Source organism: Camelus ferus, chromosome 8 (assembly GCF_009834535.1).
Source record: "Camelus ferus isolate YT-003-E chromosome 8, BCGSAC_Cfer_1.0, whole genome shotgun sequence".
Classification (NCBI taxonomy): domain Eukaryota; kingdom Metazoa; phylum Chordata; class Mammalia; order Artiodactyla; family Camelidae; genus Camelus; species Camelus ferus.
The window spans coordinates 27,693,729-27,710,440 of NC_045703.1; the positions used below are offsets into that span (position 1 = coordinate 27,693,729).

At 36.3% G+C, this 16,712-nt stretch overlaps 1 protein-coding gene across 4 annotated transcripts in view; it reads right to left on the reverse strand.

Moving 5' to 3' along the window:
* Positions 1-6,937: 6,937 nt before the first annotated feature.
* ATG5 (autophagy related 5) overlaps positions 6,938-16,712 on the reverse strand; it is a 103,499-nt gene continuing 93,724 nt past the window's right edge. For 2 of the 4 annotated variants that reach the window (XM_032484614.1, XM_014563253.2), the window contains one exon: positions 6,938-9,143. In XM_032484614.1, the coding sequence (XP_032340505.1) occupies positions 9,007-9,143 (137 nt within the window). In that variant the 3' untranslated portion in view covers positions 6,938-9,006. The remainder of the gene's footprint in view (positions 9,144-16,712) is intronic. The other 2 variants (XM_014563252.2, XR_004321863.1) reach the window with 2 other exon arrangements.

Here is a 16,712-nt window from a genome sequence, read left to right on the forward strand (position 1 = left end):
AACAAATTCTCTTTAATATAAGTATGCCTCAAATACTGCATGGGATATACTTACACTAAAGAAAAAAATTCATGTTTATCTGAAATTCGGCTTTAACTGGGCATCTCATACTTTTGTCTGCTATATCTGGTAACCCTATGAGGAAGGGCTTGGGCAGCTGGAGAGGAAAGTCCTGAGGGACTGAAAGAAGATGAGTGGAATTAGCAAGGAAAAGGAGGTGGCAGGAGAGGACATCCCAGGGAGAAGGAAGAGTCAAGGCAAGAGTTTGTAACAAGAGAGAGCGTCATGCTTTTGAGGCTCTGAGAGAAGTGCACTACAGCTGGATCATGAAGAAGAAGAGTACTGGGGAATAAATCTAGTGGGGAGAAGCCAGATCTTGCAAAGCCTGCACATGGTAAGGATTTTGAAGTACCCTAAAGACAGCATGAAGCCAATTAAAGATTTCAAGCAGAGGAGAAAATGGACCTAAAATGGTTCTGTACCAATGCCACCTTTGGGGGTTGGCAGTGGTCCCCCCACCACCAGTAAGCAGTTTTCTGGATACCAGCAGAGTGTCCTACAGGTCAACTCAATTCTGACACCATCCGCCCAGAAACAGCATCAGTTTCCACAACGTAAGGGTTTAGTGCCACAAGATTGCCTCCCCCTCCCCCGCCATACTTCAGGCCCCCATTGCAAGCCCAAGTTGCTGCCTGATCGACCTGCTGTAGATCTGGGGTTCCCATGACTCCCTCTTCCTTTCATTTAATTTGCTAGGATAGCTTACAAAACTCACAGAGTAACATTTTATTTTCTAGATTACCAGTTTATTATAAAAGAATATAACTCAGGAACAGCCAGATAACAGAGATGCACAGGGCAAGCTTTGTGGGAAAGGATGCCACTCTCCAGAAATGTCCATGAATTCACCCACCAGGAAGCTCTCTGAACCCTGCCCTTTTGGGTCTTTATGGAGGCTTCATTACCTGGGCATGACTGATTGGTGATTGCTTCAGACTCCAGCCCCTCTCCCCTTCTCAGGGGGTCAAGGTGGGGGTGGGACTGAAAATTCCAAATCTCTAATCATATGATTGGTTCTCCTGGCAACCAGCCCCCATCCTTAGGTGTGGTCCAAAAATCCTTAATAACATAAGACACCTTGATTGCTCTCATTGCTAGAAAATTCCCAGTTTCAGGAGCTCTGGGCCAGAAAAGGGACAAAGATCAAATATGTATTTCTTATTATAAATCACAATATCAGAGGACCTGAGCTAAAGCTTTGAATGACCTTTCTGGCTGCCAGATGGAGAAAGGAATTGAAAGGGCAGGAGTGGATGCAGAGACTCCATTTCTGAGGTGACTGTGACAGTCAAGAAATGTTAGTGACTCAATCATGGTGGCCTTCCTCTCATCTGTCTCCCAGACTCAGCCTGTACCACACCTCCCCACAAGATTCTACGAGAGTCATCATCTCAAAAGGCTGCTCTGCACATATGATCTAGCTACTGAAAAGACTCAGTGGCTCTTCCTGCACACCAAATAAAATCTCATCTCCTTAGCCTGATACTCAAGGCTTTCTATAATTCTGTCAGAACAGAATCTACCTTTCCTGTCTTATCTTTCCTTCTCTCCTGCAAGGAACTTAGGTTCCAGCCAAACTGGCAACCTTTTTCTCTGAGTTTTTATTCTTACCACGCTATCTGTCTGTCACTCACTTTCCTTCCCTCTTCCCAATTTCCACTTCTTTCCCCTCAAAAGCCTTCTTCAATGAAGCTTTTCCTAACCTACTCAGACAGAAGTTATAGAAACTTGTATTTGATAAGGCCCTGTGATGCGCCAGGCACTGTTAGAGGTATGAAGATGAAGAGAAGGATGTCCCTGCCCTCGTGGTGCTTACGTTCTCTTGTGAGATCAAAAGTAAGCCAAGGCAACTGCAGGACCTTGTCTTATTTAAAGGACAAGATGGGGAAGAAGGCCAGTGTAGACACAATAAAATAGTGGAGCAGAGAGTGATGAGGCCAGAAGGAAGGACCAGATCAAGCAGAACTTGGTAAGAATTCTAGATCTACTTCCGGTGGAATGAAAAAACTAGAAAGTTTTGGTCAAAGAACTGCCATGATGTCATTTATGTTTTAAGAAGGAGACACCAGATGAGAAGATACTGGTAGCCCAGGTGAGGCAGTGTTTGCTTAGACTTGGGTGGTACCAGTGGAAGTGGTAAAAAATATATTCAGGGTATATTTTAAGATAGACTCATTAGAACTTGCTGATGAATTAGACATGGATGTGAAGAGAAGAGAGGAATTAAAGATGACTAGGATAGAAATAAAAGATACTAGGCTTTGGGGCTAGGTAGCATTTATTAAGATGGGAAAGGATAGGTGTAGCTGTGAGCAGAAAGTCAAAAGTTCCCCTTTGCCTAAATAAAATTTGAACTATTAGACATTTAAGATGAATGTCAGGTAGGTGGTTCCAGGTAAGTCTGAAATGCAAAGAAGTTAATATTGGAGATAACACACAGTGTTAAAAGCCATAGGATGAATTCATATAGTGAGTATAGCCAAAGAAGAGGACCAAAGCCTGAGTCCTGGGGTGTTGCAACATTTAGGAGTCAAGAAGAGAAGAAAGAATCATCAAAGAAAACTGAGAAAGGGGCTGAGGCAGAAGGAAAACAAGAGGGTGTGGTGTCCAGTGAAGAAAGTGTTTCAAGAATGAAGGTGTGATCAACTGTCAGATGCTTCTGAGAGGGCAAGCAAGATACCATCTAGTTAGCCCAAAGTAAATCATCCTCTCAGTTCCATTTTCCCATAGTGGTTTATTTGTTCCTTTCTCATGGCAATGTCCAACTATCATGCTGTATAGTTACTTTTGTTTTCTCTCTCTTATAGAGGTTCCTTAACTATGTCTTCTTCCTCTCAAAAACTCCACTATCCTATTTGCTCAATAAATGCTAGAATAGATGAATCATGTGGAATTCTATAAAATCTGGGAGAATATGCCTAACACGGAATAAGCAATTAAAATTGATTTTACTGAGATGTCCCAAATGAACATTAAGACTTGTCCTTTAAACACTATGAACTCATCTACAAAAGAGAAACAGACTTGAAGCCATAGTAAACAATCTTATGGTTACTGGGGAAAGGGGGTGGGAAGGGTTAAATTTGGGAATTTGAGATTTAAAAATATTAGCTACTTATATAAAAATAGATTTAAAAGAAAGTTTCTGCTGTATAGCACAGGAAACAATGTTCAATATCTTATAACCTTAAATGAAAAAGAATATAAAAATGAATATATATACATATACACACACATATGACTGGGACATTGTGCTGTACACCAGAAATTGATACTTGTAACTGACTGTACTTCAATTAAAAAAAACAAAAAAGACTTGTCCTTTAAGACTAATGTATGGGCTTTGTTCTGACTAGAATGAAAGATGTCCACCATGCATCTGAGTTGAACTATAGCTAATCACAACCTATCTGGCATTTCTCTTCTTTTATTCTAATGTTTCATGCATGTTACAACCCCAAAGTAATGCAGCTTTTACCTGATTTGCTTCTATACATTCCTCCCTGATCCTGCCCCAACTTGGCTGTCCCTCATCTAAAGTTGGCTCTAGTTGATACCTTTATTAAGTATCCACTGATGTCATCAGTATCACCGGTAACTTTGTCACACTTGAATGTTAGCAACATTACTGTACATCAGAGACATAAGAATAAGTTGACATTTTATATTACATAATAATTAATTTTAAAACCATGACCCAAAAAAGCTACAGAAATAAAGGCAGTAGGAACGACCCAATTCTTAAGGGAGGCATGGTTGAGATGGCCTACCAAGAAAAAGGCTAGTAGTCAGGGCATGACATTTTTCCACAAGCCTGCACACAATGGGTTAGATTCAGGTGATAGGTCACTGAATTATTGTCTCTGGAAAAGAAAGCTAAAGCCCAACAGTTTTGGGTAACAAGAATATCAACATCCAAGCTACGGGTTTAAGCTTTCAGCCACATAACTTATTTGGAAAATGTGCACCAGACAACACAAAAAGACAAAGTCACCACATCCCAAACAAGTACAGTCCATCCCCTAGAGATCAGAAATGCCTGCCACACAGCCCAGAGCAGAGAAAACCACCTGTCTGTGAAGCCAGCCTCTCTGCTTGGCCTTAGCTACTCCATTTGGGGCTCTCGTGATTATTTTCCTAGACTTCCACTGTCACATTTCAGCTCCATGGCCCTTTGGTTACCTTTATTGTGCTCCCTGAGAGCAATTATTCACCCTTGACTCCTTCCTTACTCTTACACCTAAGGATTGACCACTTGCCTTAATTTTTGTAGTGGGCATGGAAATTTTGTAAAAATATCTTGTTTCCCAGCCCTTTTACTAATAAATCTTACTATGGATGTGTCTGTCAAATGACGACACTGCTGAACTGACTATCCACCCAGCGTCAGCACGACGAATTCTAACCTACTGTATTTCTTGCACGTGGCTTGGCATGTATTACTCACTATACACTTGAGTGAATTTCAAGGATGACACTGACAAAATGGGACACATTTAGAGGATGGAATCAACAGGCTAGAGAGAGATTTTGTTTGGAGTGAGAAGCTTAAGAGCTACTTTCAAATAGAGTTGTCAGAAAGGGGGGGAAAGCCTTATGCTCTCAACTCTAGGTCATTAGGATCACAGCTTTTCCAACCTTTTATTCATCCAGTGTTTAGTATAGTCCACTATGTTCCAGGCAGTGCTAGGTCCTGGGAATGCAATACCAAGCCAAACAGACATGATCTCTGCTCTTACAGAGTGTATGCTCAGTGAGAAAAACAAATACCATACAGATATTTGTTCCAAACCACAGTAAAGGTTATGATGGGAAAGTTGACTAGGATTCTCTAAGTAATACGTGAAGCAGACGGATATTTCTTCCGCTCCATGTAAAAGATGGAAAGCCAAATATTTCTCTTAAAGCTTTTCACGAACATGGTTCCAAGAGTCTACCTCAGTCTGAACAACCTTGCTCTCAGCTCTAACACATTTCCCTTGCTAAAAATGTATTACATTTTCAGAAGTAGTCTAGAGGCTAAAGCAAGACACAAACCACTCATTTATGAAAAGGACAGAATTAATAAATACCTCCAGATGCTTGATGAGAATAGCTCCAACTTAAGGGCTGCTTAAATTAGAGTGATGTTGAAACAGAAGATATATACTGTGGTCTGTGCTACAGCTAAAATGAACGTGGACTGATGCAAGGATCTGATCCACAGTGGTTCCTACTGAAAGTAGCTGATTTGAGTAAGCAAGTCTTCACCAGTAATGCAAACCTGAACCAACTGCACTTTGTATATTGATTTATAAACGACAAGTTTCCTCCTGTTTTTATAGCTGGTATTTTTAACAGGAAAATAAAACACTGATTTTGAAGTGTCATTAAATAATCCTGTTAATTTTTTTCTTTTTCATACCGAGTTGCAAAGCACCAATTATGAGCTAGACACTCCACAGAGAACCATGGAAAACAAAGAGGAAAAAGCCTGGCTGTGCTTTATTTATCCTTGTGATGTAGGGGTGGGGAAGCAAGAGAGGGAAAGCCAAGTTAATTGGTTTCAGAAGAATCAGTTGGTATGTCACAGCATGTCAACAATTCTAAATCTTCAGATTTGTCTTTACCCCACTGGTGATCTCTGACACATTATCGGTTAACAAGAATTAAATACTTAGATACTTAATGAACCACCTAAAGGATCTAAAAATCAAGTCCTTTTTTCACTCTGAGGTTCCTATATTGTGACTACTAGATTCCACAGTAGTAGTATACTTGCTAGCAAGTAAAGCACCTTTGAGAGGATTTAAAGGATTCTTTTGTCAAATAAATCTATATGGTAAATGAATTTTTTTAATTAAAAAGTATTATTTAATCTCAAATTACTTCAGAAGAGGCATGACTCTTTTCTAACACTCCTGTGGGTAATTTTTAATACTTTTAGACCAAGGAATGATTATATTTAGAAAACACTTAAGAGGATGATAGAACTCAAGAGACAGTTAAGTATTTTGACTGATTCCACCCCAATAATAGACTGAATGGAACTGACTATAAATATTGTCATGTGATTTTTTCTTATCATACCGCAAGATTCTACACTTCTATTTCAACTATGCTAGCACATCTAAAAGGAAACTCAACTTACCTGAGACCTAAATATCAGTAGTACGATAAATAAAAAGTGAGAGTGTCATTCTTTGGCATGACCCACTGACCCACATAAACCAAATCTCTGAAAACTGAATGAAAATGTTACTTTATATAGCTGACACAATATAAACCACACCCTAGAAAGATAACCATTAAAAGTTAACGTCACTCAGTATCAAACCTTGTATATTGTTGTCTTAGCAAACAATCAATTCTCATCTAGTTTCCAGTGAATAGGGGGATAAACAGAACAGGACCAGCCCATTCCTGGGTTCACTTCAGACTGACTGGACCACATCATGCTATAAAAACTGGAAGGTCAACTTTAACTATGAACTGGCTACTTTGGTTCTCTAGATACATAAGGTGCTTATCAATCCACTCTATTGATGTTGAGAACTTAGGTCATCCAAATGAAAAACAACATTATGAAGGACAAGCAATGATTTACTTTATTTAGGCTCAATTTATTCCTTCCTAGTTAAACAATGCCAGGAACTTAAGAACGCATCTTCATTTTCTTAGGAGGGTCACCACTTAGGATGAGTTAAATAAGCAATAATGAGATGTGTGGCTCTCTCCATTTTCTTTCACACATTCTCCTTTATCCCTCCTATCTTTTTTTCTTTGAGAAACTTTTACAACAGGTGTAAGAATAAGGAAATGTTAATGATTTCCCCAACAGGTAACCTGTGTTATATAAACTTCATTTCCAACTTCTAGAAATAAAGACAGACACAAAATTAATTAATTTTTTTAATAAACCATAAAATTTAAATATTCAAATAAAAAGAAAAAAATAGATATTTAAGCCACTGATTTCTGTTTTTATTCTTCCTCTGGGTGTTGGAGGCTTGACTTACCTGGGACTAGAGTAGAGTAATACAGTTATGATGCTGGTGTAATAATGAACAAGTAAGTAAAAATGGGCAAGGGATTGATCAAGTTTACTTTTGAATCTGGAAGTGCAGATCAGCAGCTCACCTGAGCCCACTGCAGAGACCTTCCATTGGTCTCGTCTGTGGAAAACTACTATGGCTTACTGCTCTCACAACCCTTGCCTTCACAGCTTGGCCCTCCTAGCATTTTGATCCTTCTGCTCACTGAAGCTCACTTGAGTCTGTAAAAACATCAAGGGGGAAAATCCCCAAACTGAGTAGATGAATAAATACTTTTAATGTGAACAATCATATTTAGACCAACCTCTTTTGAAAAAATACAAGTCAGTGGTTTTTTTTCTTTTTTTCATCCTTAAGTAACTCAACAATTGCTACTATTTTCTGACTTTACTAAAATGGCACTTTTCATTTTATTGACATCAGCCAATTATTTGCCACTTGCTTCTATTTTTTCTCTGATCGCATTGGTACCCTATGTTTTTCTTTTTGATTGAGACTTATACTTTCCATTCCAGAATATTTGACCTCTAACTTTATTTCACTCTGTCAATAAATCTGCTATTAATCTGTGAAAGGAAGCGGTGAGCACTAGCAGGATCTCACTTCAACATTCATACAATTTTTTATGAGAAAAACATTCATCTTTATTTTGGAATCTAAAACCATTATTGTATGATACTGTCTTTTAGCATACTCAAATGGGTCGACATTCAGTACGGACAGCAAGCTAGCTCACAAGAGACAAAGTGTAATGCACAAGTGCGTTCAGCCAGTAGACTCAGCCAGTAGCGTGGTAATAAAGTGCAGCAAAAGTTTCCTTATCTGAATAAGAACTCCAGTAATCTCTGAATATTTTTGGTAAAGTTAAGGAAAAGCTACTGCAGTCTGGAGGTCGGTAATCTTTAGACTTCAAAGACTTGCTACCAGGGACCACAGTGAAATATCAGACCTGAAGCCAATGACAAACACTAGCTTGAAAAGGAATGGGCTTTTCCAAAAATGCAAAACTATATAGATGCTTAACACACTATGATCTGACAGATTTATGGTGATAAAACAGCAAAGATAGATGAAAACATTATTTATACTTTTAGCCTGTAAAGAACACAGATTTAAAAATCGGTGGCAAGAAACTCTATGACAGCTCCTGAGACAAGTTATCCTGTGCCCTACATCCATTCCATGCCTACGACGACCAGTCTGAAGGGTAACACAAAGAGTAAAAACAGCGATCTACTGTATGTGTCAGAAAGTACTGGAAAAGTGACAAAATTGTATGTTATTAAATGACAAAACATATTTAGAGGCTTTATTTAAAAATCTCTCACTGCTCATTATCAAAGTTACAAGATTGCATACCAATAGACAGACTGTAAACATAGGAAATTTTCTTAAGGAAAGATGGGTTTACTGTAATTTGATCTTTTACAAAAAATTACTGAAAGTTATTGATAACAGAATTTCTCTTTTACTTTCTTAAGTCTAATTCTCTTGAAATTTAAACCAATGTTTCCACTCCCTTGAGCTAAAGTTCAACCATGGTCACCTTAGGAAATACCCTTGTTTATTTGTTAATCAGAAATACAAATTCAGTGGCACATATTTCCATTTTCTTCTTAGGCCAAAGGTTTCGGCTTCATTATATTTTACAAGAAAACAGAAGACTTGCAGTGGTCCTGTAAAGTCTTTCATGTCGCAGCTGAGGTTTAATGACGGCAGTGGAGGAAAGCAGTGGTGATGCAAAGTAAGACCAGCCCGAGTGCCCTTATCTGACATGGAATCTTTTTCCTGTTTGGCTTGCAGCAGTGTTTCTGGTCAGGTTGCCTCCACCAAACCTCACTGAAGCAGAAGGGTGACATGCTCTGGTAAATCCTGTCTAAGGGTCATTCCGTTCAAGCAAATGGTTGATCCTTCAATCTGTTGGTTGCGGGATGATACTAATATGAAGAAAATTATCCGGGTAGCTCAGATGTTCACTCAGCCACTGCAAAGGTGTTTCCAACATTGGCTCAATTCCATGAATCATCACTTGATTCTTTTTTTCCCCATCTATTCCAAGAAAGAAATCCAACAATAATCGATAAGAGTCAAAACAGTTGAAGAAAAAATAATCTGCTGTCTTTGAGAATCCTTAGTGAATAAATGGATTTTACAGCTTTACAGGTTAGACTCGGTCTGTTTCCTGAGCAGGAAATGTGGACATGGAGAAAGTTCAAATGTTGCAATATGTATCACCCAAAACAGAAACCTGAGGGTTACAATGAATTCTGATAAAAATTCTGTTGCTATATGTGAAAGTATTCATTCTTTCTTAATTAGTGTGCTTACCTAAGATTGACGTTAATGAAACCATAGTGCAGAAAACAGCCCACTGTACCCACTGACCAAAATTTATTTTAGTTACACATTAAAAACTGTACTCTACGGCTATTACACATGACAGGTGTACGAAGTAGGTCAATACACATTTAAATTGTACAAAACAGAAATGTGGCTAGAAATTATCAAGAATAAGATGAATGTTTAGGGAGATGTTCAATAAAACAGATGGGAGCTGTAAGTTAATTTTCAGTAAATTTGTTCAAATACACATCAGAAAGTTGTAGAGACACTATTAGAGTAAGAGTTAAAGTTTTAATGAGAATAAACCAAGAGTCTGACTCAGGGATTTCTGTTTCAGTCATGAAATCTGATTGATTTTTGTTAACATCCATTCTCTAATTGAAAGGGTGGGGCAATTCGCACTTTTTTCTTAAGTTCAAATTTTATTACAAATTAAATTTAAGGTTAGTTTTGTGTCTTATGATTTTGGTATAGTATACCAACAATTTTTAGAATAAAACAGATGCACCCTTGGTTGTTACAGGAAAACAAAGAAAGCAAAACCAAATTCTTAAAAAAAAAAAAAAAACACGAAAAAACACAATAAAATAAAACACAGAACCGTCAAGAAACTCTGTCACTCCTTTAGCACAATTCTTGGTTTGTCTCTTTTAGTCTCTTCAATATGTAATGTCTAAAACCTCTCAGCTTCCTGGACACAGAAGGCAACAAGGAAACAGGGAATTCATGGAACTACGAGAGAGGGGAATATCCTACTTTTCCCTTTTCGCTCTGTTCAGAATGTCTCTTGCATCCCTAGTGCTCTAACGTCTAGGCCAAATGGGCTGATGATGTATGGTGATAATGGCTGGGCTGGCACCTGAAACACGAGACCCTTTTAAAGAAATACTTAAACTTCCTGTTAGAGGCAGCACAGTCTTGGGAGGTGACAGTCAACAGATTAACAATGAGAGGACACAAAACACTAGAGAATTGCTAGAAGAATGTCCCAAATAAAACCCTAAAAATCATACTATCAATCCCAAAGATAACCAAATAAAACTCCCAAACAAAACCCCGAATCTCTGTGTCATAGTTAAACACAATTTTGGAAGAGGTATCACCTTATACTACTACTAACCTAAAAAAATGCTCTCACTGTTTTGATTTATTCACCGATCTTTGTTGTATCTATGCATACCTTTTTCATAGCTGTGACCAGTGTTAGTACAATGATTGGTTTTCACAATGATGTGTATCACCCATAACTAAAAGATTAAGCTATATAAGGAATACTATAGAAAGCACAGTATTAGTACTTTGAGAAGATTTTTAAAATATCGATATTCAAATGGATATACCCTCAGCTATCTGCAATGATTCATTCTTTGTAAGTTCTAGATTGTCAAGGTTTTACTGTATTAATTCTTTCTTAGAATATTTAAAAACATTTCCGGTACAGTTCTCTTTATATTCTCATTATATATTTATTTGAAATATTGTAATATTCTCAGAATCTTCCTCCTACTTAGCACTGAGTCAAAAAAATGAAAGAGCAGCAGTGGAGGAGTACGAGTTCCTTATCTGTCAAGTTCTCCCTTAAGCAGAGTCACCTTTGGATACTCTGAAATAGAGTGGAATATCCAAAATATTGTGCCTGAAGCAGCAGGTCAATGTGGGAGCGAACACTATATGACACATTCACACACAGTGTTTAAAAAACAAGACTAAACTCTGTTACACAAGAGGACAGGTGGAGTTTAAGAACTGCACAGCAGAAGTCGGAGAACATAAGTGCTATTCAAACACTCTGTATAATAAACCCAGGAAATCACATTATCAGAAATCTGAATAGGCACCACTGATTTTCTGGTTTAAATTTGGGCCACTTTTAATCTGTAACATAAAAGTGTCACTAAGACATCTAAAGAAGTGATCTAGGACTGTCATATCCCTCAGCACAAGAGTTTTTAAGGTTTGAAACACATTGTCACTACCTACATTTGTCCAAATATTTCGCCTGTATTTATGTTTTTGGTTTTCTGACTTCTGTTGATAACACAACTGTTACCAGAAGCATTCTTAGAATGGGGCAACAGTTTCCCTGGAACTATTAACTAAAGCTTCTCTCTTATTTATCACTGTATCCCCAGTGCCTAGCTTAGGGCCTGATAATAAATATTTTCAGAGCCTGGATAATTTTGCTGCTGATAAAACGCTGTCAAAATTAATGTATTGAAAATAGATTCTGATGGCTACCACTAATACGTAGAAGAGCTCTACTGATAAAGACTGTTTTGGTTATTAAAACAACAAAAAGTCAAAATGTTTTCAAATAAGCCAAGAAGCATATATGGTATCAGCAGAATTCATGCTACCATAAATAACAACAAAGCATGACTGGACATTCTGGCAATACCAGAACTAATAAAACAGAGCAGTGAAAAATTAGCACATTTCTCTCCCCTAACAGTTAGAAAGGAAACGCCTGATAATACTGCTACTAAAGTAAATCATGTTTTTGGTAAATATATCTTTGTGCTTCAAAATGGGAATCTAGAATTTAATACTTGGGAATAAGAAATATGTCACTACATAGTAAATGACTCAGGAGAAAAATGTTACCCTACATCTCACCCACTCAGATTTTCAAAAACGTTAGTTTGATGCTTTAAAGTAGGCAAACATTTGAGACAGCAATCAAGTGAACTATGTCTATATAAAATTCTCTCATACAGGGCACTTTTGGAGGGGGGTAACTTTTGATTTTGATATAATTTCAAACTTACAGAAAACCTGCAAAACAGCACAAGGAATTCCTCTTCATCCAGAGTCATCAATTGTTTACATTTTGCCCCATTAACTTTATCATTCTGTAAATATGTAACTTCTGAATCATTTAAGAGTACATTAGAAACAGAGTCCTTTACCCTTAAATATTTTAGTGTATTCCTTCCAATAAAAATATTCTTTTATATAACCACAATATAGTTATCAAAATTTAAAAATTAACATTAATACAATACTGTTATGTAATCATTTCAAATTTTATCAACTATCCTGATTATTTTCTTCTCCATTCTAGGATACAGTCCAGGAATCACACATTGCATTTAATTTTCAAGTCTCTATACTCTCCTTTAACTTGGACAGTTTTTAGTCTTTCTCTGCATTTCTTAACCTTGACAATTTTGAAGAATACATGTCATTATTTCGCAGAATATCCACATAGCAATTAAAAAAAATTCTTTTAATTTATCTTGTAAACATAAGAATAGTCATTCATAAATACTTTGGGTTTGTGAATTAAGGAAAAGGACAGGAACAAATGTCAGAGACATGCATCTTCTTTTGGTACAGTAGTAAGTTAGATATTAAATCTATATCATGTATTGAAATATCACAAAATTTCATTTCTTATACTTATCTCACTTATAAGCCCAAATATTTTAAAAGATAAAAATGTAAATGCATCATATGATGTTGTATTATCACCAACAGCCTAATTAAAACAAACTCAATTCTTAACTAGCATTCACTTTAAAGTGAGCATTTTCAGAGTTGTGTGTCATTTTAAGGGAACTTTATTTAAACAGATTTTGATTATATGATGAAAGTGATAAGAATTACATATAGAAACCAAAAAAAGAAAGAAAATTCACTTTAGCTAGACAAGTCATTAATGAAAATTATGAACTTAAAAAAGACATGAATTGGGAGGTAGGGAACTTGAAATCTAATTCTGGTAATGAAGGACTTTGGGCAGACTTCATATCTCTTTTAGAGTGTTTCTTTATATATAAAATGAAGGTGTCTGTCTAGATCCATAGTTTGCAAATCTGGCTGACCATCAGAATCACTTCGAAGATTTTTAAAAATACATAGCTGGCCCCTCTCCAGATCTAGATCAATCTCTGGGGGATAGTCTGTTTTTTTTAATGTTCCCTTACCAGATGATTGCTGACTTATGACCCATGGCAGTTTCTGATACAACTCCATGGGTCAACGTGTAAACTAGGTCTAAAACAGAGGACTGGTAACATGTCTTCCAGTTCTAGTAAATGAGTCTTTAATGCCTAAAGAGCAAAATATTTCTTTTACAGTTTAAATCAGCATAATACAATAGCTGTGAATTCTTAGGCAAATCACTTAACCTCCGTAGTCTCAGTTTCCTCCTCCTACAGTGTTGATAAAGAATTCTAATCTCCAGGGTTGAACAGAGGATCAAATGAGATATCCAAATAAAGTACTCAGCACAGAGCCTAGCACAGGGCTTGCACATAGTAAGTATTCAATAAAGTTATGGGAATAAGGTAATTATTTCAATATTAGATATATCAAAAGATACTAAAAAAAATGGATTCAATTATCGATTCAATGCCTGGCTGGCATGCAAAGGGCCGTGAGAATTTGGCCTCATTTTAATATATACTCTGCATTACTCAGCCCCATTATTATGCAGTGTGGCACATGGATTTTATGAATGTGTTAAGAAAAAAAAAAGATGACAAAAACAAAAACCCAAAGACTCAATCATTATGCAAACAACAAAATGAATGACATTAAAGAATTCCTTAAACACTGTTAACCCTCTGGATTAATTTAATAGTGCTCTCAACACGTATACTCAGTAGAGCATCCCGGATAAGTCAAATGAACCCTATTGTACTAGGGTGATGTTGCTTAACAGACTTTAGATCTGGTTCTTATTTGAAAACTTAAGAGTATGTGATGAATCTGCCTTTCAGCAATGGCTCATAGCCTTCCCCATCCCAATCTGCATTTTACCCATTATTTTTTAGTCAGTTATCAACAAGGAGTATGACCTAAATGTCTTTAAAAGCAGGTTACTTGAGATTCTAGAGAGATGTATGAGTTTCATTCTTACTATTAACACATGTAACTAAGTATGTGAAACCTCTTAGAATTAAAAGCAGCTAAAGAAATGGATGATATATCTTCAAGGGAAAGTACTTTTAATCAGAAAATTTCACATTAATAACTTGTCTTTTAGTTTACACTTATGAATACAATACGAAGTAATAGAAATCTAAGGCTAGAAGTTGTAACCACTGTTTTTAGTTTTGTGACTTCACTTTTATATTTTATAATTCAGCAGAAAATGTCTTGATCTGCTATCTTGGAATGTGTGATGCTGAAGGTAAAACTTCTGAAAAATACTTGATACTGTGCAAAACAAAGAGATGAGCTTTCTGATTGCCACTATTCTGAACAATTTTGGTCTGCCTGACAAATTCTTTAACTTCTGATATGTTCATTAGTAAAATGCCAACTAATTGAATCCATCGACATGAAAAACCACAGGCTGAAATCTGAAGTGCATACATCATGCTGAAGGATTCTGACTCAGCCTCAGCAGTAATAGTCAGTGAGGTCAGGTCAAAGAGGGTTAAACCAAGCCAGGATATAGCCAAAGGAATACATCAAACGCTGATTTTAAAAGGGCAATTAATCTTAGACAGAAATGCTTCCTGGGGAATGAGATTTCAATCTTAAGAGCACACTACATGATGTAGCAGTAAAAATGAACATATACAAGCTTACAGAGCTTTTATCCTATGATCACAAACAGAAGGAGAGTGCTGTTTATCAGAGAAATACAAACCCATTTAAAAATACTTACATTAACTTCTTCCGGATCTACGCTCACTTAGTAGTACAGGTTTTAATGAACATATGATATCACAGTTAATATATACCACGTATCTTTTTCCATGTGTACATTTTATATTTTATATATATTTATATATATATTTTACTTCTGTCCAAAATATTCCCAGAGCCTTGACTCTTAACATTCTATATAAGCTTTCAAAGCCTGTCTATGTTAATTCTTCCACTGACTTTTGCTTTATAACCTTTATATTTCTTAATGAGGAGGTAATAAACCAAAATTTAAACTTAAGAAAATCCCCCCAAATTAGCTATAAGAACAGTGTATTAGATTAATTGATTATAAGACCATTTAAATAGACTGATTAAATGGCTCTTGATAATAAGATAAAAATATGATACAAGTTAGGAATTAAAATTTGTTCATTTCAGAGGAGCAACAAGGTCCTACTGTATACCATAGGAAACTATATCCAATATCTTGTAATAGTCTATATTGAAAAAGAATAGGAAAAGGAATATATATATACATACACACATATGTATCTGAACCACTATGCTGTACACCAGAAATACAACACTGTAAATCAACCATACTTCAATTAAAAACAAAACTTGTTCATTTCAAGAAAACCTCCCCAAAACGAAGTAAAACTTTGAAAATATAGGTTCAAATGTTTTTAATCTGCTTTCCTAAAATGATCCAGTAATTCTAGTTGGGTGTAATAGGGCCCATTTATATTTGTCAAGTTTGAATTACAGAATAGTTCAGAACTAACAGTTTTATTTAAAATATAGGCAATAATTACACTGTTTATATACGGCCAGACTGAGGTCTCACAGGACTTGTTTTAATGAAGAGATGACTTGCTTTTAATTACCTGCATGTGTTATTATTTTGTTAAGGGAATTTTGTTTTCTAGTGCTAAAGATGAAATATTAATTGTGCAAGTATCTGTTCCCACTTTTGAAAAAGTCAAGTTAATTCATTTAACTTCTTGGGAATAAAGGAAATCAGAGGCATCTTCTGACAGGCCCAGTAATCTCATCTTCGCTAATGAAGAACAACAAAAATAATTAGTTTATTATTTCTTTGATTTTAGAAAAGACATGTATAATGGATTAAGTCATTAACAGACTGCATCACTGAGATTAGTCCATACTACCCACGTGTTGAGACAAAGCACAGAGATGAAGGAAGAATGAAACAACTGAGGCAAAGAGTTTGACTCAGTTTAGAGTTTGGTGGCATAATGATAACTTAAGAAAATATGTTGTAATTATCAAGTTTAAAATAAGCCTAATAAATTGCTTCTGTCCAAACTTGGGTATAGTAGACCTTTGTCCATGAGGGCTATATTTGAAGAACTTTTTGTTTTACCACTGTGAATGACACTGTATCTTTTTTCTTTTCTTTCTTTTTTTTAACATAAAATGCCCATCCAGGGAGAGAAAACAATGAAAAGCAGAGAGTGTTAGGATGACATTACAGTCCAGTGACCCAGTCCCACATGTCAGGCTCATGGTATTACAGCAAAATTATGAATGGGTCTTCCAAGGTTACTTGTGACCAGCTGAAACTTCAAACAAATGTGTGTTCTGTTGCTTACAGTCTTCAGTGAGAAACTTTCACTAGCAGCAACACTTTCAGACCTCCTGCCT